Source organism: Chrysoperla carnea, chromosome X (assembly GCF_905475395.1).
Source record: "Chrysoperla carnea chromosome X, inChrCarn1.1, whole genome shotgun sequence".
Taxonomy (NCBI): Eukaryota; Metazoa; Arthropoda; class Insecta; order Neuroptera; family Chrysopidae; genus Chrysoperla; species Chrysoperla carnea.
The window spans coordinates 38,162,949-38,189,444 of NC_058342.1; the positions used below are offsets into that span (position 1 = coordinate 38,162,949).

General features: G+C 31.1%; 1 protein-coding gene across 3 annotated transcripts in view; it reads right to left on the minus strand.

The window, feature by feature from the left end:
* The window catches only part of LOC123302082 (kin of IRRE-like protein 3), a 363,766-nt gene that overhangs the window by 105,589 nt on the left and 231,681 nt on the right, over nt 1–26,496 (minus strand). For all 3 annotated transcript variants that reach the window (XM_044884866.1, XM_044884867.1, XM_044884865.1), the window contains exon 5: nt 18,610–18,820. In XM_044884866.1, coding sequence (XP_044740801.1) covers nt 18,610–18,820 — 211 coding nt within the window. The remainder of the gene's footprint in view (nt 1–18,609; nt 18,821–26,496) is intronic.

Consider the following 26,496-nt stretch of genomic DNA (forward strand, 5'->3'; position numbering starts at 1 on the left):
AAAATCATAAAAAATTCAAAAAAACACAATTTTTGTAATTTTTGGTTGGGTTGGGTTGGGTTGGGTTGGGTTGGGTTGGGTTGGGTTAGGTTGGGTTAGGCTGGGTTAGGTTGGGTTAGGTTGGGTTAGGTTGGGTTGGGTTGGGTTGGGTTGGGTTGGGTTAGGTTGGGTTAGGTTGGGTTAGGCTGGGTTAGGTTGGGTTAGGTTGGGTTAGGTTGGGTTGGGTTAGGTTGGGTTGGGTTGGGTTGGGTTGGGTTGGGTTAGGTTGGGTTAGGTTGGGTTGGGTTGGGTTAGGTTGGGTTAGGCTGGGTTGGGTTGGGTTGGGTTGGGTTGGGTTGGGTTGGGTTGGGTTGAGTGTGGAAGTGGGAGTGGGTGTGGGTGTGGGTGTGGGTGTGAGTGTGGGAGTGGGTGTGGGTGTGGGTGTGGGTGTGGGAGTGGGTGTGGGTGTGGGTGTGGGTGTGGGTGTGGGTGTGGGAGTGGGTGTGGGTGTGGGTGTGGGTGTGGGTGTGGGTGTGGGTGTGGGTGTGGGAGTGGGAGTGGGAGTGGGAGTGGGAGTGGGAGTGGGTTTTTTTTCAATTTTATTGAAAAACATTGAAAAACACAATTTTTAGGGTTAGGTTGGGTTAGGTTGGGTTAGGCTGGGTTAAGCTGGGTAAGGCTGGGTTAGGTTGGGTTAGGCTGGGTTAGGCTGGGTTAGGTTGGGTTGGGTTGAGTGTGGGAGTGGGAGTGGGAGTATATAGTTATTAATATTATAAATTAACAATAATTTTAGAAGTCATCATCATATCTAACATTATCTGTGTCTTTGTATTGATTCAAAATTATAATAACTTTCTATTTAAATTGAAACCAATAATTAATATTGAATTAAATAATGTTAGTACGTCCGTCCTTTGCGTTCATCGTTCGTCCATTCGTCCATTCATGTACTACAATAGACAACATTTTACAAATACATTGTTCAATATGTGTACAGTTTAGTATTGTGTCGAAGGGTGGATCAATCATACCACCTCATAGTGTACCTACACTACAAACTACAATGTACATTTATTATTTTAAAAGTTCACTTAACATAATTGTTATATGCCTATAATATAGCATTCTATTGTACAGTCAAAACATCTCATAACGACATTTAAGGCGCCTACACATTACACAAATCTGCAAAAAAGTATAAAAACAATTTTTTTGTTGTTGCACGGGATATGTTTTGTAAATTATTTTCCCTTTTTATCGCCTGTTTCCGCACGGGTTGCCACAAAGTGACCAGATATCGACTCTTTTCCTCTTGAATCAGAATCCCTGCTAGTATATTCCTGACTTCCTCGAATTTTTGATTTTTAAAAATTGCTGTGGGTAAAGATCTATAAGAAGCAGAAAAATAGCCGTAATACCCGATTGGTCGTTATAAACGATTTTGACTGTAAGCATATTATTTATAGCATAACTATCATTATTATTAGCTTATAAAACAGTCATGTTAAATATTATGACAATTGGTCATTTTAATTCAGAAATTAGGTTTTTTTTATAACCAGCAGAAAATCGATTCTAATACTTATTATCACATCATTTTTAAGGATTCCGTTACTTACCAGCCACCCATTTTGTGATATCTTGTTTTTAAAGTTTTTCATTAACATTTCCTGGCAATCTTTTTCAAAAATGAGCTCTTGTATTGGGTGTTCCATTTTCGGTGTTATTTTTCAATGCCAAGCTGTCATTTTGATGGAATAAACGGTCGTAATGCAAATGTTAATTGATCGCTAGATCTTGCTTTTTTTTTTTTCGTAGATATTTGAAGACAAAGGTCTGCAAATCCAAATTCGTTTGACAGGGTAATTACCTTTTCGGTGAGAAAAACTCCAATTTTTTAAAAAGTTTTAAATATGATGAAACTGAATGTGTTTGAAATTTTGAATGGATGTGAATGTGAATAGATTGGTATTGGTATTGGTATTGGTGTTGGTATTGATGGTGTAAATAGGATAAACTGTATTTATTTTGACCTAAATTAAATATTTTGGTGCTAAAAGTGAACGATTATTGCATGCAGAATCATGATTGATAATTGCATTATAATTATATGTACCTATAATGTATAATGTTACTGAGTGATTGATTCATTACCATTGGGGCTTACATAACCTACCTACCTATATCTATATTACATAACATAACACATACATTAGTTTAGTTTAGTACACCAAATAATTGTCATTAATTACCTCATTAAATTAACGATCTTTTATTTATTTTTTATCGATTTCATAAAACGACTATTTTATGTAAAAATATTTACTCTTGCTTAAATATTTAATAACTGTGTGTGTACCTAGGTACTCTTTATTAATATTCAGTACGACTCAAAAATCTTTAACATCGAATTCGTTTGACGAGTCAAACTTCAAATCACTCAGAAGTATCGATCTTCATATGGAATTATTAATGATATTTCGCAAATTATATTCGTTCTTCAAATAATCCGATTTTGAAGTTAAACTTTTTATTGATTTGTCTTGGAATGTGTTAAGTTTGTGCCTTGAATCTTTTAAAACAAAATATCAAAAGTTAAACATTATTTACACGCAGATCAAATCGAGCAAGTTCGTTTAAAATCTTTATGGAAGAAGATAATTAAAAAAGTAGAATCTTCTGAGACATGTTTGACACAGGCAATATGTATTAAATTTAGTGTACATATTCAGTATTTAAACAAATTTACGTTCTACTACGTACATCCTCTACAAAAAAAAAAAAAAAAAATTAAAAAACTCGCATTTTCTTTTAAGATTATCCTGCTTGTGCCTGTGCTTATGTGATGTTTATTTATTTTTACAAAATGAATATATAAATACTTGCATATAGTATTTTATTTGAGTAGTACAAGTAGTGCTTATGATAATACTTGAAGCTGCAATTCAAAAACTTACAAAAGCACTATTTTTTTATTTCTACATGTGTACATAGACAAGTATTCAGTAACACCGTTCTTTTGGCCAACTTTTTATCCGACCAGAGGAAGATATTCAAAAATTGCTGTATACTATTTATTTTTATCGTAATTAATTTCTGAAAAATATATATTAAATTTAGTGCAATATAATAAATATTAATTCATAAATAAAAAGGACAAGAGGGACACTAATCAAACTGTACCAAAATTTTCATTATAGAAATGACACGTCTTTTCTACTGGTAGAGCTGATTGACCTGTATCTGTCATGACTTTCTGATGGCATCTACTCTGATGTTATATATAATCTTGAATCAAGCTCTGTGAAAAGGCAATAGAAAAAGCGAAGTCTCTTTGTGAAAAATGGGAAATTGATAAAGCAATACGTGTAAGAAGACGCCGCAAAATGCCTGGAGAATTGGCTAAACATAAATAATAGGCTTTTGAACTAATTCTAAACTACAGTTTTTCTCTCAAATTTAAAGCCCAGCTTGAGCCTTTGAACGTCTTAAAATAAAATTGAATCCGTCTTTAATTTCGAATAGAACAGTGTCGTCTAATACTAGATTACTATTCTTAAAAATGCTTTAGAATATATACATAGTGACATGTCATGACAATACCTTTGGTATGAGTGCAGCAGATAGAGTTAGACTTCAGACTTGGATTACATGAACTGAACTGAACTGAACTGAACTGAACTAGATTATGAAAACGCTTTGTTTTTAATGATTTAAAACAATAGAATGTTAATTGATAAATGTTTAATACATGTGCTGTGCATATACAATTTATAATTAATTCATTTCATCATAATTATTATTCAATAAATAATATTTATTTACGTCATATATACTGTGTAATTATTCTTTATCTATTTATTGTAGGCTGTACAGTTAAACCTCGACAACGCAACGCAACGCTAGTATTCAATGAATCGCTATCTCTTTTTGGATTTATGTTCTTTATCGCACGTTATAATTTGTAGAATTATCGACGTAAAACTTTTTTAATCGATTCAGCTTGTCTTGAATTTTGAGAATATTTTGAAAATAATTTACAATCTGTCAATTCATAGCTTTTGTCCAAAGTTTATGTTTTTCATTCAAAAAAATCAAAGCAAATCTAAATAAAGAAGTAAGCGCTACATTTATATAAGAAGATACGATAACAACATTGTTCCATCCGAGTGTCCCACGACACCTGTCGTTTTTATTCCACTAAGTAATGCGATTTTTGGTAGGTAAGACTTTGAACCGTATAACAGTTCACAATATAACGAACGCAACGATATAAGGACAATTAGTGACATGAGCTTGGAGTTGAGATAAAATCAACAATTTGAAGAGAACCGAACGTATGTATTCAGAGACGATGTGTAGTAATTGATTTGATACGATTGGATAAGTTTTTAGAGAGGTATATGTTCTTGTCAAGAATCATTGATCAGAAGGGTGGCAACTGGTAAGGAGTTAGAACTATCTAAACAAGTAGATAAACTGAACTGTATCCGATAAAATAGAAAGTTCGATTATAGAGAGTTGAACAATTTAGTAAATAAAAAATAATTATTTGTTTCACGTAAAAAGAACAATTGAAGCAAATATTAAGTTAATTTTGTAAAGAATTGTTTTATAAATGTACAACAATTAATTTAGAAGACATTTTATGTGATGCTATTGGAGTTTGAGTTGGAGGTGGAGTTTGGAGTTTAGAGTGGTAGTACCATAAGCTATAAGGGTTCCGTGCTTACAGGGTGTTGAGGTGCTACGATGCCATTGAATTTGAGGTTAGCTGGGTGTGTAGTAAGTAAATTTTATAGCTAGAATGTAACATTACAACCAGAGGAGTTTGGTATCGTATCGAATTTGGTAACAGTTTTACCAAACGAAGAGCATGTATATTATACACTTGCACTTACACTTCTAACACGCTCATGTAAGTGTTGCCAATGTAACTCCTCACATACGCTTTTTATTCAACTGGACATGCCTTATTTAACTCTCCCCCAAATTTTGGTTTTAAATACTAAAAAATGCTTCTTTGTTTTAATATGGAAACGCGAGGGAAAAATACATCCATATATTTATTTTTATCAGCGTGATGTCCATGTGGTTAAATCTTTCATTTTTGCTTTTTTATACCATGTATTTATGAAATATATCATAGGATATTAAGTTTAGTTCCAAGTTTGTTACTAGAGCTTAGAAATATTGATGCTACCAACAAAATTATTATATAGGTGTTCATAAAATCACCTAATTAATCCATTTCCGATTGCCTGTCTGTTAACACGATAACTAAAAAACGAAAAAAGATATCCAGAAAAATTTTCTATTGAATTTGGAAAGCCTATGAGAACAAAAATTTGTGTTTGATGGATCGAAAATCGTTAGCTTAAAACATTTGGAAGGTGTTGATTTTGATTTGATAAAAAATAAAATCACAGATTATTGTTGCCCTAACAAGTGAAAGGTTGAAATGACAGTTAAATTGAAGTAAGTACACGGAAATAAATATCAATTTCGTGAATTTGACACAAATGTCTCATGTGTCTCAATTATAAATGGAGCAACATCAGAGTACTCTTACCATTCGAAAGCTAACAGAATTGAATATACAGTTGTTTGTAATGCACACACACACACACACACACACACACATACATTTATAGAGTAGTATGTTTTAGAGATAAATCAACGACAGGCAACCAGTCGTGCGAATCTGACCAAATCCCGTGAGCTAACAACATATATACACAACATAACAACATTGAACATGCCATAGTCTGGAGAACTCACTACAGTCAAAACCGATTATAACGACATTCAAATGGAAAACAACCAAATTTGTGGTAGAAATCATGCTTTTTCGAAGAAAAATGCAAGTTCTATCGTCATTAGCCAACTGAAACACCAAAGCATCAAGTTGATGATCCAAGCGACTAATATTTGAGTTTTCCTCGAAGACGGTTTTAGAAAAAGGTACCAATAACCCTTCTAGTAACATAACGATTATTGGAAACTAATATTAATACTAATTTTGGGTGACTGTCCTCCCTTGAACCTGGATGTACCATTGATTTAGTTGCCATAAGTAATTTTGCAATTGCTACCCTTCCATACCATAAATTTCTATTTTGCTCCTTCCTCTTGGTTCAAAAGCTGAGTACACCCATGGAAGTTACCTGTTTATAAGATTCAAAATAGAATGAATTCAATTCAAAATCATTTTAATTCTGTTAAAAATAGCAAATTTAGTCATTATCGAGGTGCTATTTTAAGCGAAGTCGCTATAACCGATTTCGGGAGTACTGTTTACAGCATTATGTGCTTATGCTTGTGCTGCCTTGCTTATGTGAGCTTGGTTACTCCTCACATCTTCAAACCTAATATATAGACATATAGTATAAACACATCGCCATAACCATAACCATAACCATAGACATATAGACTCCAGCACAATAATGAGTGAGTGAGAGTGTGTACCTACTATGTAAAGCAAAATAACGCTCAAACCTTTGTTAGTCCGTTTGCTTTTTTAAAACTACACACTGAAGCACTGTTCATAGATTGGAGTGCTTTATATATACATTCCAATCCCCACTCTCATCCCTTCTCCTATTAGTGTTTAAAGAGAGAAATTCGAAATAAAAACATGTTTAAAATACAATGAACGAATTCATCGTACATTCAAAAAAAAATTTTTTTTAAATAGAATATTCTCTTATCTTTTGTTCAATGTTATGTGTTTACCGGGTGTTTATGAATACGGGTACTTCAAGATTGATTTTAACACGCTAATATAAAAGTTGATGTTAGAAAACGTGCGGTGGTCGTTAAATGAATGTGGAAAGCACACCACGCTTTATAACATTGAAGATGATATAGAAATTAAAAATATTTTGCACTTTTGAGTTTACATTTAAATAAAGCATGTTTTTTATTTTAGAGCACAAAAACAAGTATTTTGAGAACTATAATCGTAAAAATAATTCTGTAATAAAAAATTTCGTCTACATTTTCTATTTACTATATACAGAGCACAATCCAAGCTACAAAATTCTTTAAAAAATTGGTAATGAAACAATAGAAGTAATATGTTCTTTTTACTAGGTACCTTGTTTCGTGTTTACTAGGCACTGCCATTGTTTCAATTGTTAGCTTTTCGACAATCTTGAATTTCAAGCAGATTCAATAAAACCAGAGAATATGAAAAAGTCATTTTTCTTGTTTTCATGTTCCATGAAAATGAAACACTTTATATAAATTATTTATTTGTTTTTATTTTCATGTATATTCGTTAGAATGGTGTGGGTGGTGGTTTTTAACTATTTATACATAAATAAACAGAATAATTTATACCAATAAGTAATATGTAAAAAATATCCCCACTCCATATCAGAAATTTATGGAAAATTGATTGGAATCGACTAACAACTGATTATTTAACAATTATTTGAATACATGGTCGCAAATTTTTCATTTCCATTTCCGAAAAACTTTCAGGTTTATAATAAAATATCATATACAGTGTGTCGCATTTAAGACGAAGGGTGATGGGTCGCACTCAGGCTCAGCGGTATTCCTCTAAATAACGAAAATACGGGGGTTTTCATCTTAAATGTGACACACTCTATAACAAAGGATTAAATTTTACGGATGAAATGATGTATATGTCGTAGTCAACTAGCATAATTAGCTGTTCAATTGACAGTCAAGCCTTTTTACTAAACAAAGCCGTTCAGTTAGCGACCTGTCGTTTAAATTTAGTTTCACTTTCTGTCATCTGGCACCCAAACCCACACACTGTCAATATGGCGTCGGCCAGCAACAATATTTTTGGTGTTTGTAACAGTTTCGGCAAAAAGTTGGAAATTGAACGGATTTTTGGTAAAAAAGCTATTCTGTTAACTGAATGACTAATTAAGCTAACTATCTGTGACATATATATATATATATATATATATATATATATATATATATATATATATGTATATTCAATTCAAAAGAACGATAAAATCCACACCTCCTGTAAAAAATTAAATGATTTCTTCTATGTGACATCGGGTGAAAAAAAAAAAACTAATATTATATCGAAGACCTTATCTGATCGAACTGTCATTCAAAACGTCGAGAAAAAAGTGTATGTGAAGGGTGAATTGTGAAAATGGTTGGTAAGTGGCTTCTGTTAGTTTAAAAGATTTAAATCAAATTAATATGTTTCTCATAAAAAACACATTTTCTAAGTCTACTCTTTCATGATCATTGAAAAAATACATAAGCTTGGATCAATAGGCCAATCACCAGGACCCTTATAAATGTGTAAATAGAGGCAAATTAACTGGGACGCCAAATATTAGCATACTTATAATATTGAATACAAAATAGGAATACAGAATAGAATTTTTGTCCGGTAAAATAGATTTTCTGAATCTCCGAATTTGACGAGGATCCAAATAAGACTTCGTTTTTAAGCTTTACATTTCGTACTATAGGTAAGAAGCGCTTTTTTGTCTTTCGAATTTTTACAACAAATGGTTAATTTAAAAAAAAGGCATTTCCCAGAGAATCCTTCATTTTATAATTGCAAGCTAACGCTTTTACTCCGCACAAAAGCTATGAAAGTTTAAATGAACCCTTGATGGCGTGACACAGTTTACTACATACTTGACAATTGTTTTTATAGTTGAAATGACGAATGTGAATATAAAAAAAATGTTAATTTTCCTTTAAACACTTCTATAAATAAGTAATTCTTCAAACGTATTCATTTCCGATAAAAATAACTCCCAACAGATACAGACAGATATTATATAAAAGTTGAAATTGTATATGTATATGTATACAATATTGAAGGGTATACTATACTGTTACTGGTACTGGTATGTATGTAAGTGTGATGAAAAACGAACAAAGGGGAGGGGTTCTAGAAGACAGGGGAATCTATACAAATGTATAGCAAACAACAAGTGTAAAAGATTATCTGTTAGATTTTGATCAACCGATTACCGTTTCCTTTATTAAATGAAAAAAAAAAACCAACAATCTTACTCGATTTGTCAATGAATACAAATCAGTAGCGTTTACAATTTTATCCCAAGGGGTTTCTTCTTGAATTGAGATATTCTCAAAGGATTCAAAGATTCTACGGTTTTGTTTTTAAAACAAGCTTTGCTAATAGTTTATAGAACAAGTTAAGATGTTTGTGACTTTTGAAAATAGCCACTAGATGTGACTTTTGATGCCTGAAATTTCGCTTGATTTCAGAAAAACAACTTATGTGTAAAATGAGCCATAGTTTGGAAAGTATTATTTTTACAGGACCGAAAATCAATTATTTGTTATTTTATGAGTTTTATTGTGATTTTACACTCTTTCGCTCGAGTATACGGTTTCAGAGTTATCCGTGAAAAATTGTTGAAATTTGGCGAAACCCCAAAATTTATTTGGGACGAAAAATCGATCTAGCCAGGTTTCATTTTTAGAAATTGTCATTTTATCCGTGTTTTCAGCAAAAATGAAACATTGACTGCAAAATATGACTCTTCCTGACATCTATTTTCGACGAAATAAAGTACATTACCGGTAAATTCAAATTGGTGATATGATAGTTGTATGACTTAACTAAAAAAATACTCGGTCGCCCAGGCAAGATACTAAATACTATCATATCTCAGTCAATTGTTTTGACAAAGGGTCATCTGAGAGCCAGTTCTGCATATTATTTATTTTACAACCTCTCAAACATCGATAACCAAAATCGAGCTAAAATTAAGGTAAAATAAAGTCTGTATTAGTCTAAAAAACGGGATATTTAAACGATTCTTAGCTCTGTTCGAACTTTGTTAGAAGTGAACACGTCTTGGTAGTTGGTAGTTTGGTAGTTGGTACGCTGTTGAACATAATATAAGATGAATAAAAACGTAGGTAGTAGGTAGGTACTGTAGATATTTTTATAAAATTGAAGTAGAGAACATTACATAATCCGATATACATCGTAACAAGATTATTAGCAGCAATTGAAGGAAGTAACTACAAGGATAAGTAGTTCGTACAAATACAAATACAAGTACAAGTACAAGTACAAGTACAAGTATGTCGTATTCGTATTCGTAGTTGAAGTAAGATATTTTTAAGTTATTAATGGCTAAATAGTTCCTTTATGTTCAATTATTGCATAAACAAGAGGATAATTCTCATTTTTAATGGGATAAACCCCTGGAGGTTTTACCCTTGTAACAGTAATAAAACCCTTATAACATTGTAACGTCTTCAACATACAACATACAACATATAATAAACATACCAAAATTCTAGTCAACCCAGACAGAGTGTAACACGAAAACACGACCCATTCTAGAACAAGTACCAGTACCTACACCTACACCTAGAAGTGAGTTCAAACCTTTTTTGGAATTCTTTTAAGTTCGACTAAAAACACACATCTACAAAGTTTTATTGAAATCGGTTGGGTGGTTTTGGAACTTAGTGTAAACGAACTTTGTGATACAGGAGAGTAGCTAATTGCGTTTGGATGTTTAATTTATATCGAGGGAATTTATAAAAAGACAATCCAGTTAGAAACTAAATGATTTGAGTTTTTTATTTAACTGTTGATTGAACTTATTGATTGAGTTTATTTTCATTTTTTTGAAATCAATAAGTTTGATTTAGAAAATCAATGGCTTTATGTATAATATTGGAGTACCATTTTGGAGGCGGGTGAGAAGATACCATTTTGGAGGCGGGTGAGAAGATACCATTTATGAAACCAGTTACCAAAAATGGTAGTTTTTGATGAATTTATGACAAAGAATTGTGTTTTTCCTTAAACATGTTGTATTAGTATGCAAAGACATTATGATAAACAAAGATAAAATTATAATTATGATTCTAATATTGATGAGAAAGTCGTCGACGAAAACGAAATAAAGACATTGTTGTACTCCCTAATTTTTAGGGATAGTTTAGTTCATTTGACTGTGTATCGCTTCATTATATTTGATATTTTGTACTGTGGAGTGGAGCGGTGTTAGAGAGCTTGTTGTGAGCTGGGAGCTGGGAGCTGGTGGTACTATGGTTCTGTAGTACTCGTAAAGTAGTACTTTGTCCTAGTAATGTGAGGGAAGTTACAACGATACACAGAATATAATAGAAGACATCATCTTCTTAGCATACAATATTTATATGTTACAAAATTTTAATGGGTTTGTTGTACGAGACCAATGATAATAAAGTGAACCACCCACCCACTGATACAGACACACACCCCACAGACTCCCACACGCACTCGCACACGCACATCACATACAGTAACAGTACACGATATATTACATACACTAGTGACACTGTTGCGTGCCGTCAAAAACCAGAATTATATTGCAGGCTTATGATATTATGGTTAACCCTATTTATTTTCAAAATTCATCCGTTCCTGTATTTTGTTCTTGGTTTTAGTTTCTAACCCAATCGTTTTTAATGTTCTTCAAATACAAAAATGCTTTCATCTATTGCCAAAAAAACTTTTTCTCTTTGATTATTTACTGCATTTTTCATTTTTTTTTTTAAATTACCTAAATTGACTTCAAGTTTGTCTTATTTTTACGGAAGTGAATGGCAGTGAGTGTAATTCATTTTTTAATCTCTCGTTAGGTATAACAAATTCAAAAGCTTGGTCAGTATGTGTTTTACGAAGTAATAAGGATCTCAAAACAACAAAGTCTGGATGAGTAATTTCAATATATGGAATCGGCCAAGCATTTGGTTCAGAGGTTCTCAAGCTCTCAAAAACTATTCAATTTTCAAAAACTTATATTTCTGAAATACCAACCAACATTTCATCATCAAATATCAAAAATAGATTCATAAAAAAGGATTATTTAATAAAAAGCCAAGATGCGTAAAATCATGAGTTAATTAATAGATAAACTGAAAATTAAGTTAAACAAAATAAAAATGTATCTAGAATTCATAAACCAACATCATGATGAAACAAAAAATGGAACAGTTTATTTAGCACCAATCTGATGGAAAAATATGCTTTTCATTTTTTTTTAATATTTAAAATGTCAAAAGTCAAGGGTGATTCAACTCTACTGCTATTGCTACTGCTTTTATTTAGAAACCTTTTTTAACAACAAATATGAATCACAAATATTTAATTATATTAATAGAAACATTAACATTAAATAATAATAAATAAAGCACAAACCTTCGTCTTCAAAAAAGAAAACGTAAATTGAATAGCACGGTAAATCGAGAGTAATATGAATAATAATATGTATCCGTAAGAGCAGGTAGCTCAATGCAAAACAAAATAGCTGAGTTTTCTGACTTTTGTCCCGAAATTTGGTATAACTACTCCACTGTGGGACGCGCAAATTACTGAAATGGACTAACAAGGTTATTATATGAACACCTTTACAAAAATTTAGTTTGTAGCATGAGGATCTAGTTACAATCTTGGAATCTTGGGATCTAATTTAACTGAAAAAATCTTATAAATGTGCGTTTCATAAAAAATTGATTTGTATTAAAATTGATAAATATTTCTGTACATAAAAAACACAGAATAACAATAAGGGTTATTAATGTCTGGTATATTGTTGGCGGTTGACGCTTCTATTCACGAATAACCTAACAGAAACAGAGTAACAGTTCCTACAGACTACAGAGTAACAGTGTTTGTTATTGTTAATGTTAGTGTTAGTGTTAGTGTTAGTGTTACAGTTGTGAGTTACGATTATTAATAATATTTTGAGCGGCTCGGCCGTTGACATAATATCATGATTCAAATAGAAATAATATATTCATCTGTTTATAAAACCCATGCACTAACAACCATATTCATAACTAACTCGTACCTCTTACCAGTACCACAAACCTTTATATTTAATATTGTGTATGTTTGGTCGTTGGTCGTTCGTCGTTGGTCGATGCTTGTTGGTATGAACGATATAAACCCTTCACATAAGCTATCAGAATAATAGATTAATTACACTTTTCAAACACTAACATACATACATACACACATACATACATATAGTGTTATATTATTGTCAAATTTTCTCATATAATAGTTAAATAATCTATCCTTGTCTAGAATAGTCGTCGTCTATATTCCCTGGTTGTCGCCAATGACGCTACTAAACAATGACGGGTGTCCCTGGATCAAAGAAATATATTTGATATCAAAATGAATGAAAACTGTAACAAAATTTTGACATGAGAGGATGTTCATTCAAGGCTTTAGTCTGAAAATGAAAACTTCTGTAAACCGAGACTTTAACTAAGTGGGAAATTTCGATTTTTATATCCTCACTTATGTAAGAATACGTAAGTTTGAATTTCGTAATTACCTTTTCCTGCGAGTTATTCTTTTGTCAAAAATAAAGACGACACAAATCAAGTGTGGACGCGATTTGGAAGAAGACGCTATATACCCTTGTTGAATGAAATTGTTTCAACATCATAACTCAAAAACGTGACTTGCTAGAAATGTTTAGTTACGATGTTCGTGTTCAGCTAGTTCCATTTCGTTGAAAAGAGACAATTTTTGTGGGTACCAAACCTGTAGCTTTTAAAAGTAGGAACAAAACCATGGCTTGAAATTATGATTTATATTCAATGATTTAAAAAAACTTCTATTAATTAAACCAATTTGTCGAAAAAGTTCGATGTAAAATGATTTGTTGGATACCCGGTATAGAATACAAACTTTATATAAAGTATATAATACATTATATGAATGTTATTTGCTTATAATTGCAACAATATATAAACACACTATAACTCCTCCTTATTTATTTCCTTTTATTGTACGAAAATTAAAACCCGCCGGTCTTCATGTTCGAGGCCCTAAATTTTCAATAAAAACTTTTCAGCCAAATATACACTTTCGTAATACTTTATCGAAACTTTGACCAGGTTCCTAGTGAGTATAAACCAAAATTGGGACTTCTTAGGGGATTCTGCATTGAGAAAGGTTTATAACTCTTACAACAGTTCTTGGATGAACTGTGGTCTTATACAAACAGGCATTTTTTTTTAAATTTTCCGGATCAATTGTCATAAAAGAGAAAGACGTTTGGAAAATACAATATGTCATACTTTTATTAAAATTAATTTTTTGTTTATTTATCCTAAAATTTTCCCTGATGAAAGATTTCGAACAAGTTGCCTTTTTTCCAATTCTATACAAATAGTATGAATACACTTTGGTTAGTAAAATTAACTTGGGTTTTTCATATTATGATCTGTAAATAACATACACAAAAATAACAGTTGACCCCGAAAATAATTTTTGACAAACATGAGAAGAATGAGAGAGAGAGAGAGGAAAAAGAAAAACAAGGCACAGGCACAGGCACACTAAAACAATTTGTTATTATTTTATGTGCGGGGGTTTATTAAACTATTTAAATGAAAAGAAAAATGGTGTGTATGTGAATAATTCGGACTAATTTTGTTCACAATGTTTTTTCACAAAATTAGGACAATGTTATCGTTCATTCCTTCTCCGTTCTATCCCTTCATCCCTTCGTCCCAAAATAAATAAAAAATAAACTAAAATCTCTCTTATAATGCTTCCACTTTCACTGTTCACTGTTAGAGAGCTACAGTTTTTTTTTTTTTGCACATCATAAATTATATCAAAGATAATTTTTAATGTTTGTAAAATTTTACCTAAGAGACAAACAAAAGCAAGTATTACCTACCATATCCACATAGAATGTCGGTTCAATGAAGATATAACACGTATGGAGACCGTAAACCGTCAACCATCAACCATCAACCGTACTCACTTTTCAATAAAAGCTTCTTTCTTTCATCCCGAAATTACAAGTGAACAAGTGAAAACAAATATTGACGAGTTAAATGTTGAAATACCATGTATAGGCAGTGCTGATGACGCAAATGTGTGTAATGACATTACTTAGGTAAAGAAAGATATCCACTCTTAGATTGCCACACATTCACAAATGATATTCCCATATAATACATAAAATTGGCATTCAATTGTCGCCCTTGTGGATAAACAGTGATGTTTACCAGAAAATGTTTCAAGCAAAAGTTGTTTATTTCTTTATAAGGAACATTTGTATACCATGTGTATGTATATGTAATATATATAAGGTGTACTAAATTTAGTAACGTTAAGTTTGTAACGCTTAAAAATAATGATGGTGAAACTTATTGATCTGGGCTATAATGGTCATATTTATCATCGTTTGTTTGTATAATGTTTTGTTACAAAAAAAGGTACAAAAAATGTTTATAATATGTGTCAGGAGAGAGATGCCATCACTGTTGAATTGTTTTGTGTACAATGATGCGGTGGTCTATAGTCGTTGGTCGTTGGTCGTTGGTCGTTGGTCGTTTGGTCGGTGGTCGGTGGTATTGTACTGCTGATATCATAAAGGTAATTAAATCTAACGACAATCATGAGAATGAACAAGACAAGAGAGTCATGGTTAGAGGGTTAGAGGGAGGAGTGAATGAAGGGGGTTCAACATTATTAAATGAATTTGAAGACGTATCAATGCATACTGTACTGTACTGTATTTTATACTCTCATATAGCTGATGCTCGTCATATCGTACGCAAATTATCTGCCCTATACTCAAACCCCTTAAAATACTTGTTCGTCCATCCAGTTGTCCAGTTGTCCAGTTGCTGCACAGAAATTCAACTGAGATATTTGTAATTAAAAGCTTTAAATCCCCTAAAATGTACATTTGATCATAAATTGAAGGAAAATCCATTTATTTACTTTTGAAACATATTTGTTAGCATATTATGGAAAGAAATGAAAATATTTATTTAGTTAGAAACCAATTACAAAAACCTGACCTATGCAGAGTCTGACCTAGCATTGTGGGCTGTTTAGCATGTTCAAAGCTGAATATTTATCTATTTTGTAGCGATGATTCGCACACAGGAAAACCCTCTATAATTTTATAATAATTCTAATAATAATAATAATAATAATAATATGGCAGTACAATGTACAGTGGTGGAGTGCAGCTTTAGAGTGCCCTACAGAACAGCGCTATTCGTTGGTAAAGTGTAGTATACGGTACGGTACGGTACTGTTTATGTTTGGGCTGGATAGTTTGCTTGTATGTGGATTATGGCTTCTATATGTTCTTTATACTGTTTTTGTACTGTTCCGTTTTCGTATTAAGTCTGTTTTCGTTGCACCTTATCAAAAATGAATATTGTATTGTTCACAGAGATCCAAAAATGTTATCGTAGCTACTATATAACTTCAGTTGATACAGAAAATCTCGTATCTACAAAAAAATTTTTAATAGCTTTTTTTTGAGGTTTTCGAAACAACGAAATTTATAAAATAGCTTCTATCCCAAGATTTATTCCTTGATCTCTAATAAAAATTATAAATTAGTATAAGTAATAGGTTTAATGAAAATGAAAATAACTTTTTATAACTTTTCCGTTTTTTCCGAAATTCAATTTTTTATGACTTTGTCGATACCATTGAATTTATATTGGAAAATATTTGAAAAGTGAAAACCGACCATAGATGTATGTTTTAGGAACAAATGGAGAGGCAAGAAGCAGCGGCCGTCAAACAGGGATGTATTAAACATCACAGGCTCAGGCACAGGCATACCAATACAGTACAGTCATACCTACTACTCTAACTACAGACTCTGTTTCTGACCATTAATATATATATATATATATATATATATATATATATATATATATATATATATACATGTAATAACAAAGTTGCTATTTGTTTTATGTTTCAATTCTCATTATCATACATGTTTGATTAAAATTCAAATATGGCAGACAAACAGACCTACATTTTACATACGATACCTAATAATAGTTTGGACGCCGACGCGACGCATCACATCAACTACACAGGCATACCAACTATCCATTTTGAATTTGAACTCTAACGACGTTACTCCAATTACGGCAATCATGTGACCAATTAGGTTGACTTTTTTACACCCTAAATATCGCAACTGGAGTTACTAAACTGCTACAAAAATTTGATAAAAATATTCGACAGACAAAAATATCTATTGCTGTCTTATTGGTTAAAATTACCTACCAATTATGACTAATTCGCAATCAATTTGGTTAAGTTTTGTTCTGATATTTGAGTTAATAAACTCCAAAATCAAGTTATAGTCGATATAGTTATTCAGTTTCCCTTGGAGATGGGTATTTTTAATGAAATCGCCAAATTACCTCCTTGTTACATTTAGATAATTATTCTAAATAAAAAAATCACTATGTATGTGTTAGATCTTCGAAATCATCCCGTCCTCTCCAAAACTCGTTTTGTAACTCGAAATGTAAATTTACTTAGCTGCCAGACTAAACTAACTATATGCAAGCGTATCGTATAATATGGCTTGGCTTGTACATATTTTGGTAGTGTTATATAACTAAGTGTATCATAATTAGCTAATATGTTTTGTTCGGTATTCGGTATGGTATCTGTAATCCGTATAGACAGAGCTATGCGGATAGTCAAAGTTGTCCGTCGGCCGTCGCCCGTCCTATTATGTATTTCATTGCTAATCAATATAAAATATTTCATTTAAAATTTGTTTTTATATTTACACCAAACACAAATGTATTCTATTCTATGAATTTAAGTGTAGTTTTGAATCACTAGTACTAGAAATTGGATACTTATTAGTTTCATGTAAAAAATCCATTTCAATGGTTTCATCTATTTCAAATTAAATATATAAATGTAAGTAGGGAGAAACTCTATCTACATTTATAATAGGTACAAGAAATACAGATTTTTAACTCAAAAACTTTACCAGTTTGTTTTTGGTTATAAATATTTGAGAGAAAAAAATTTGGCTATAAATATTTGACAGAATGTTAAATAACATGTCAAACTTTGTGTCATGTACAAACTTTCGAAAGATAGAAAAGGGAAAATAATAATTAGAATCCGATTTTTGTAGCTTTTGTGTCAAAATTACCCTTTAAAAAATGTTTCATCAGATTATAAAACGAAAAATTTATAAATTAGAATCCAAATATAAGAAATATGGTTTTCTCATGGATGCCATTTTCAAGACTCAATTGAAATGAAACCATACGGAAAACACCAGCTTTCAAATAAGAAAAGAATCATAAAAATTGGTCTATTCAGCCGAAAGCTCTGAGGTAACAACATTAAAAAAATATATATAAAAATACAGTCGAATGGAGAACCTTGTCCTTTTTTGAAGTTGGTTAAAAACTAGTTTCATTAATGGAATAAATGAGTAGTTTGTGATTAATATGAGTTTTTAATATGCTATTTTTAGAGGCTAAATAACACCGAATGCTGAGTTTAATCCAATTCTAAATATAAAAAAAATAAAAAAATAAATAAAATTGTTTATAAAATTTTCTCAAATAGTTACGACTACTCAAAAAGTTTTCTTTGCAAGAAAATTAAAATAATATAATCTGCACTATTTTCGATGAAATTCTTGGAGCAAATTGAATTCTATGCTCATTAAAACTATAAAAACCACAAAAAATTGAACGAAAACAGTTTATGAAATACTTTGTATTGATGTGTATCGATATAATGTTGGCAATACTGATAAAAAAAAATAAAAAATATAAAAATTAAAATTGAAAACTTACCAACAACATTTAAATTGACAAAATAACTTCGTACGGGTTGTGTACTGATCTGACATTCATAAACACCTGCATCACGTTTTTGAGCCCATTTTATTTGTAGAGTCCATTCATCGGTTTCACGATGATGGTTTGCTTGAAAACGTTGATCCGATGTGTACGTGTAACCGCCAACCGTTAAAATGTGTATATCGCGATGCCGTATCCACGAAACCTAAAATCAAAATTTACATTCAAAACATACTCTTCCCAAATCGAATCGTTTTTACACATTAACATTAAATAAAATATTTGAATTTTCTAAAGGGACTGAATCCCTTAAATCAGTAGACCTTTAATAAGATTATGTGAAATACTTGAATAATTCGAGTAGAGCATGTATGTTGGGTTTTATTAGATGCATAAATATAAACGTTTGTGAATCACTGGTGTATAATGACATCGACATGAGATGTATTCTTGTAGAAATGATATAATGGCATGGTATGGCATGGCATGGCACGATACTCCTCCTACTAACATGGAGTGAGGAGTGTGGAGTGTGGAGTGTGGAATGAGACTTGTTTGGTGATGATGAGAGATGCACACAATATGTCTCACAGTAAATCAAAGCTCTTGAATCTGAATAATCTGTTTGTACATTACAGACAGAACAGACCTATATTTATAGGAGAGGAATCCACTATATGTACTAAGCTATGAGCTATGAGCTATGAGCTATAAGCTATAAGTACTCAGTACCTCAGTGCATACAGTAACAGTATTGAGTACTCGGTATAGTAGTTTGTTTGAATTAGAAGATAGAAGTACCATTCAGTGGCGGACTTAACCGTTTGGAAAGTGAGCGATTGTTACCTTAGTTTTCTTAAAAGGTTCTTCCGTTTTTTTATTGGAAAATTTTAAATCTTGTTTGATGTTTCCAATCCTTAAGTTTTGGGTTTATGTTCTTCAGCAACCTTGTTGGTGGTAATTAATATCAGTTATCAGTCACACCGACATCAGTCACACTCTAACTGTGAAAACATTCTTTAGCCAAAAGTTTTTAATGGCAACATTTGCCTGTGTCCATAATTTTGATCTACCATTACTGATAAACTTAAAGCGTATTTTCTTTCGATTAAATGCAATAATGACATTTTTTTAAGTCCCATTTCCTCCGAAAGCAAACGTTTTTCGAAAAATGTTTGAGACAAAAATGTTAGTTTGCTCAAAGGTTTTTATGAGAATTGTTTTTCTAATTTAAAGATTTATCTCTCACCGTTTAGGATCTAAATTTGGTATTAAAGAAACCCGAAGAACTGGGTCAAATCTTATGTCAGAAAAAGTGTTGCAAGGGGCTCATTTAATGGCGACAACACTAACCTCATCCTTCTTTCAGGATAAAATGAAAGCCCTATCAGAAGACAAGGTGCAATCTAAGCCAACTTTCCAAGGTGACCAGATTGTCTTTTGATAATCGGGCATTCATTTTTCTATGGAGAATAATGCTTTTTAATGAAGAGTCGCCAAATTAGCTGTTAATGAAGATTTTATCATTTGGTCTATAAAATGGAGAAAATAGGACGGCTTATAATAATTGCCCCCCTATGCTTTTTGGTTGATTCTTGCATCCGTCACTGATAGTGATAGTGGTACGATTAGATGGGATGTATGAAGTTATGGATGGATAATAGTTTTAATTCCATGTTCAATCCTGTGCTTTCAATGTTATCAACACATTCAACATTCAACATTCAACATTCAGCATTCAAATAAACATAATACAAATACAAATACAAATTGAAGAGCAGTACAGTTACAGTTACAGTACCTACATTCATACAAGTACAAGCACAAGTACACAATGTTTCATTTACATTCACCACTATTGATTGCAAATACTGTAATTAAACCAATCATGCACATTGTATATCATACACTATGAGTACAGCATGTAACAGTAGTGACTGTACCTTACTAATCAGCACAAAGTTTTCAGGTTTTTCGATGTTTATATGAAAACTATTTATTTTTACCCAACCCTAAGGACCCTAAGGTACGTTGTGATATCGAAAAAGTGGAGAGAAAAACTCCTGTCTGGTTTAAGAATAGCAAGAGTGCAGGTTAAGAAATTAAGTGAGAACTATTGAAATTTCCATTTCATTCGAGTTTAATTATGGGGAGTTTTCATATCCAGAGATGATATAATAGATAATTTTACATTAAAAATTATCTAAAAGCTTAATTATTTTTATAAAGTAATATGCTTTTGAACATCCTTACTACTTTAAAAGCTTTGTCTCTGAAACCCTCTGTAAATCGTATACGATCTATTGGAAACCTTGCTCTTTTGTACCTTGTAATATATCCGTTTTATTAATCACAATGCCATATTTGTCATATTAGATATGAATAGCGCGACCTACCTCTAATTATTTTAAAAGTAATCAATCTGATTCAATCAATGTATCAATTCATTACTATGCAATGCAACCTAAATACGAAAGCTTGAATTAGTTCTCTGACATTCGCGTATTCGAATGTATTTATTTATACATCTATTTATTCATTTTAATATCTTCTTCAAATAATTTTATTATTTAAAATTATAAATAATGATCACATCTTTGAGTTGGCAAGGCTCTTTTATCGGATAATCAATTTTAGAATAAGGAATAGACTCACGCCAGACCAACGCGTGCAAATTGTATATATAATTAATATTTAATGAAAATTTCTGAAATTTTTGATTAAGTTCACGTAATGGAACAGTTAATTGGTCTCCAAGATCGTGAGATCTAACCTCATTAGATTATTTTCTTTGAAGATATGTAAAGTGACTTGTCAGCCATGGTGTTTACAGGACTGAAATCATATTCAAACATTAATGACAACTATTTCCCCGATAAAGTCAGGTCCATTGATATTAAAAATATTTTATTGATTTCATTTCAATTTAAAATTGTTCGAATACGAGTATTAAGGTAATTCGATTTCCGCAAATATTCAATTCTAGAATCAATGATATTAATTACAGAGAATTCGTATTATAAAACACAGATAATAGAATTGTTGAGGGCTTTAAACATTGTGATTTCCTGGAATTAATATTATATTTAACAAAGAGGCTTGTAGTTATAATTCTAGCTCTGAGAGTCAGTCAAATGGCAATTATAACCAAATTGTTTGTGAGAGCTCTCAACATAATCCATGAAGGTTTACAGTTTCCAGTTTCCTTGAAGGTTTTATTGTTACATTATGAAAGCTTTGTCATTCACCACAAATTTAGTATATGTTCTGTCTAAAGTTTAGACGATTAAAAAATAATTATTGATATTATGTAATTTATATAGATCACTTTTGAGTAGTTCCAAATGAAATATCTACGAGTGCATGAAAAATCTGGGAAGAAAAGTATAGATCTTTTCGAAGAAGCAAAAAAAAAAAATTACTGATAGTCTCAAATAATTGGAAATTTAAAGGGTTATTCAAAAACATATCACACACAGGGAGAAGATAGAATGTTGCTTAGCGTAACGAAGTTTGACATGGGATTCAAATTCAGGCAAATTTGGCCTAAGAAAAAAGGGGTTTCTGGAGCAACATTACGTATTGGCTATTTATGCATTAGAGAACATCGACTAGATAGTAATTTTCATTGCCTATTATTCAGTTCATTTTATTCGCTTACATTCAAAGAATATGAAAACATATTCAAGGAAAAAACTTGTTTAAATTGAAAAAAACTTTCTAGTTCAATATTGAAAAATAAAGTTTATTATGTAAGTAACAAAGTTATCGACAATACTTCCTAAGTTGAAAAAAAAATTATCATAATACAATGAAACTTGTCAATAATTTCAATTCAATCAATTTTTCTATAAATACATTCTAAGAATATTTTTTTGCATATTCTGGGAGTCCCTAAATTCTAAATAGAGGAAAATTTTGAAATTTCTCATGTTTTATGTATAGATGTCTAAAAACGTAGACTAAATACATTTTTATCAGTGTTTCACTGTACAAGAAATAAATATTATAAATGTTTTTCAACACAGTTTTATTTTTAAAAAAATCGAGAAATGCGAGAAATTCATTAAAATAAAATTTTGAAGTTTTTATTCACATAGATTAGTTAAAGAAGGGTGCGGGTAGGGGAAATACCAAGGATACGACACACATTTTTTCAACAACTTACTAAAAAGATCATTTCTTATCCTTTTCTGGAAAAAAATCAACCAAATTGAATTATTCAATAAAATGAGTGAAAAAAAAATACTCTAGCGGAAATTCTTTGTAAATACAATAAAAGTCGATTTGGGTGTGTTCTAATAAAATAAATACATAGGTACTAGTATTCTAGTATTTGTAGACACATTCATTCTATGGGTTTGGGTTTACAAATATTATTGTTTTATCCACTTCAGTACATCCATTTTTACCGTTAATGCGATCAAAATGTACTGAGTCTTACAAAAATCATCAAATTATGGTCTTTCATGTGAGAGCACGTATTTTTTTAGAATATTACGAAGCTCTAATGTACTTCCGTTTTTACCAGTACAACATCGACTGCAGTGGAATATACGATTCGATCTTTGTAAGGTGAGAAAATTTGTTAGTTAATATTATATAAGTAAAGTGGCAGACGGTTTGGAGAAAGAAGATCCCAGGGGGATTCTACGGACCCCGATTAACCCCATTTACGAAATACCCTTTTGCGTCCTGAGCACGCAGTAAAAATTTCAGCCCGGTATCTCTTTTTGTTTTAGAGTTATTGTGTTAACAGGCGAACAAACAGACAACCAGATAGATTATTTAGCATTAGTTGTCAAACTTGGGATTAAACTTAACTTCACTGAAGCATCCTGTATTTGCATTTGATAAGTTTATACATCTTTTGTATTGTTAATATTAAAATACATGTCAGTTTTTAAGGATACGGTGAGATTTGATTTTAATATATCGTATATATTTCTGGATGAAGGCTCATGAAATTCGGACTATATTCAATTTCTAATTTTCGAATAATAGTCTTTTTAAACAGAGTGTCAATCTTGAAATAAGTTTATATGTTAAAAACATGTTCTTTTCTCGGAAGACTAACTTGCATAATAGGCACTAAATATCTTAGGACGGCCCTGGATATTAAAAATTAATATTTATATGTTTGTTTTTAAATGTAGAATTTTTTGTAAAAAAAAATTATTTTGTACAGAAAATGGTTGTTAATATTTTGCTGAGATGTGTGTCAGTTGATACGACTGTGACATGAAAATTATAAATGACATACACTTTCTTTTAAGTAAAAAAAAAAAGAAAATATTTGAGTGTGATATCATTTAATATGAAAATATGTGAGCAAATCTAACAAAACACACATGAATATTCCCTTTATTATTATAGAAATTTTTCATTTCCTTTGTGACGTCAAAAATATATAAAATGTTACACTTAAAAACCGATTTTCGTTCATCTACTAATTTTTCCGAAGAAGTAAGAAAAGAAAGACTTTTTTGAATTGTATCAAATAAGAGAGGATAGGAATTGTATCTTATTTTAATTTACTACTTCCTTCAACTAATTTGTTTTTAGTTTCTGGCAATCCGTCTGATTTTTTAACGCTTTTATTTACAATGACCTCACACATTTTGCTTTAAAAAATTTATTTTAAAAGTTAAAGGTTCCTACGTACGAGTTCATGACCGTTCCACACTTCCAACAAAAATAGTTGAATATCAAATTCATTTTAAATTTGTGATTATAAAAACATGGCGTTTTAGAAAATTTCTTCAAGTTTTGAAATTCCAAAGTAAATTTTCAAACGATTAACATATTTATTATTTTGACATATATGACAAAATATTTTGGAAAGTTATGAAACTTACGTTACCCTCGTGATGAAGGTAAAGCAAGGGAAAGGTTGATATGTGACTGGTAAGAATTTGACTAAAATCGGTGTTGGTTGTTATACAGAATTTAAGCATACATGTTTTTATTTGTAAGAACATGTATGCGGTGAAGTTTCGTATGATGAGAAATAAGTTGTAAGAAGATTTCATCTCTGATTTCAATGACACAAAATCACTAGAAGTGTGTCGTTTTCAACTGGAATTTAAATGTTTTACATTGTATTTTGTGCGATACCACATAACTGCTTGCATTCCTTCCACCATTCCACCATTCCATATAAGCAAAGCCAAGCTTACAAGCTTACAAGCTTACAAACTTACAGCTTCTTTCTTTCTCATAAACATTAACCATAAATGAACGCTATAAATTCACTCAATGAGTTATCATTATCTTATAATTGTTCTTTAAATTCTAGACAAGTCGTTCGAGAATTCTTCAAAGTAGTGATTCGCAAAATACAGTTTCAGGAATGTTACTTACCGTCATGTTATGATGAAACAAGTGGGGGAGAACTAAATTTTAATCTTTTTGGTTAACTTTTCGATTTTTTAAAGATATGAATTAAGTAGATATAATAATTGTTCTTCGAGATTAAAGGACATCTACAAGAGCTTCTCTTGGATGAATGCTTAGAGGAACTTTTCACTTAACGGATTTTTAATTTTTAACGCAATCATCAATTAGTATGAATTAGTCATTAGTAACTTTTATGTGATTAAGAATAAGCCGTTTCAAGTAAAGGAGGCATTTGAATTTCATGGTATGATTAATAAAATGACTTTTCACAAAAAAACTTGAGCAATACAATAATTCTAAAATCCTGTCACATATAACAAGAAATTTGGTAATTGTTGAAGGTCGTATGATGCTAGCTCACCCCTCGAACTGTCTATATTTACCATGACGACACGTCACATCGCCCGAAAAACAAAAATATTTTATTCAAAATACGTAGTGAATGTTTAGGGTTGAGGATTTAGGGTTGAGGGTTGAGCAGACCGCGTCAACAAATATTCAAATAGTTGTATGTACGGTGTGTATTCGAGGACTCAAACTAAAAAACAAAAAATAAGAGAAAAAAAAAAGATATAAAAAGTCTTTATAAATAAATAATCATAATGAAAATATATGACTCTGATATTTATATCTTATAACGAAAATCATCGTTGAGTGGACACCGACACCGTATGGAACTTCGAGGACCATCCACAAACTTCACTTTCTAAAGTCCTTAAGCAATCTTTGATTTTGTTAACAAAATTCTAAAGAATAATTACAGTTTACTTCAATCTAAAAACCTACTTTTGAAAAATTAAAAATCAAGGCTTTAGATTAAACAACCGTTGCAACTAACAACGCCTGCTTGAATAGTTGGTTTTTTTTTTTTTTTTTTAATTTTAAATATTAAGCACTAACTAACCTGTGAATGGTAAAAGTTACTTTTTTACAATTATCAATTCATTTTAATGCAAAGAAACAAAAATAATTGTTGAATAATTTTAGAATTTTGCTTATCTACCCTTATCTAGACAGAGGCCTCGTAATATCTAATGTCCTCCAAAAGGTAAAGACGGCAGAACATTCGTAACTAATATAATATAGTGATACGGAATCCTAGAAGTAAAAAAAAGAGTATTTATAATGTACATATTGTTTTATGAATATTTTTACTATTGTTCTATTTGATTTTTTTATGTCTGTTTTTGACATGTTTTTCGTATGGTGTTATGTCTCTATTTTTCATCTCTTATCCATTCCTACCAATACTGCTACCCCTCTAACATACATATAGATACACACACATGAAGCTTTCATTTACTCTTCTTTTGTAAATAAATAATATTGAACCTCTATACTAAAACACTTTCTGGAAACACAATCTAAACCACCGAAAAAAATTACTACGTGTGTTGAATATCATTGAGTGCGTTGTTTTTGTTTGCAATTTTGTTACACATTCTGAACAGACTGAACAGACTGAACAGACACACAGACATA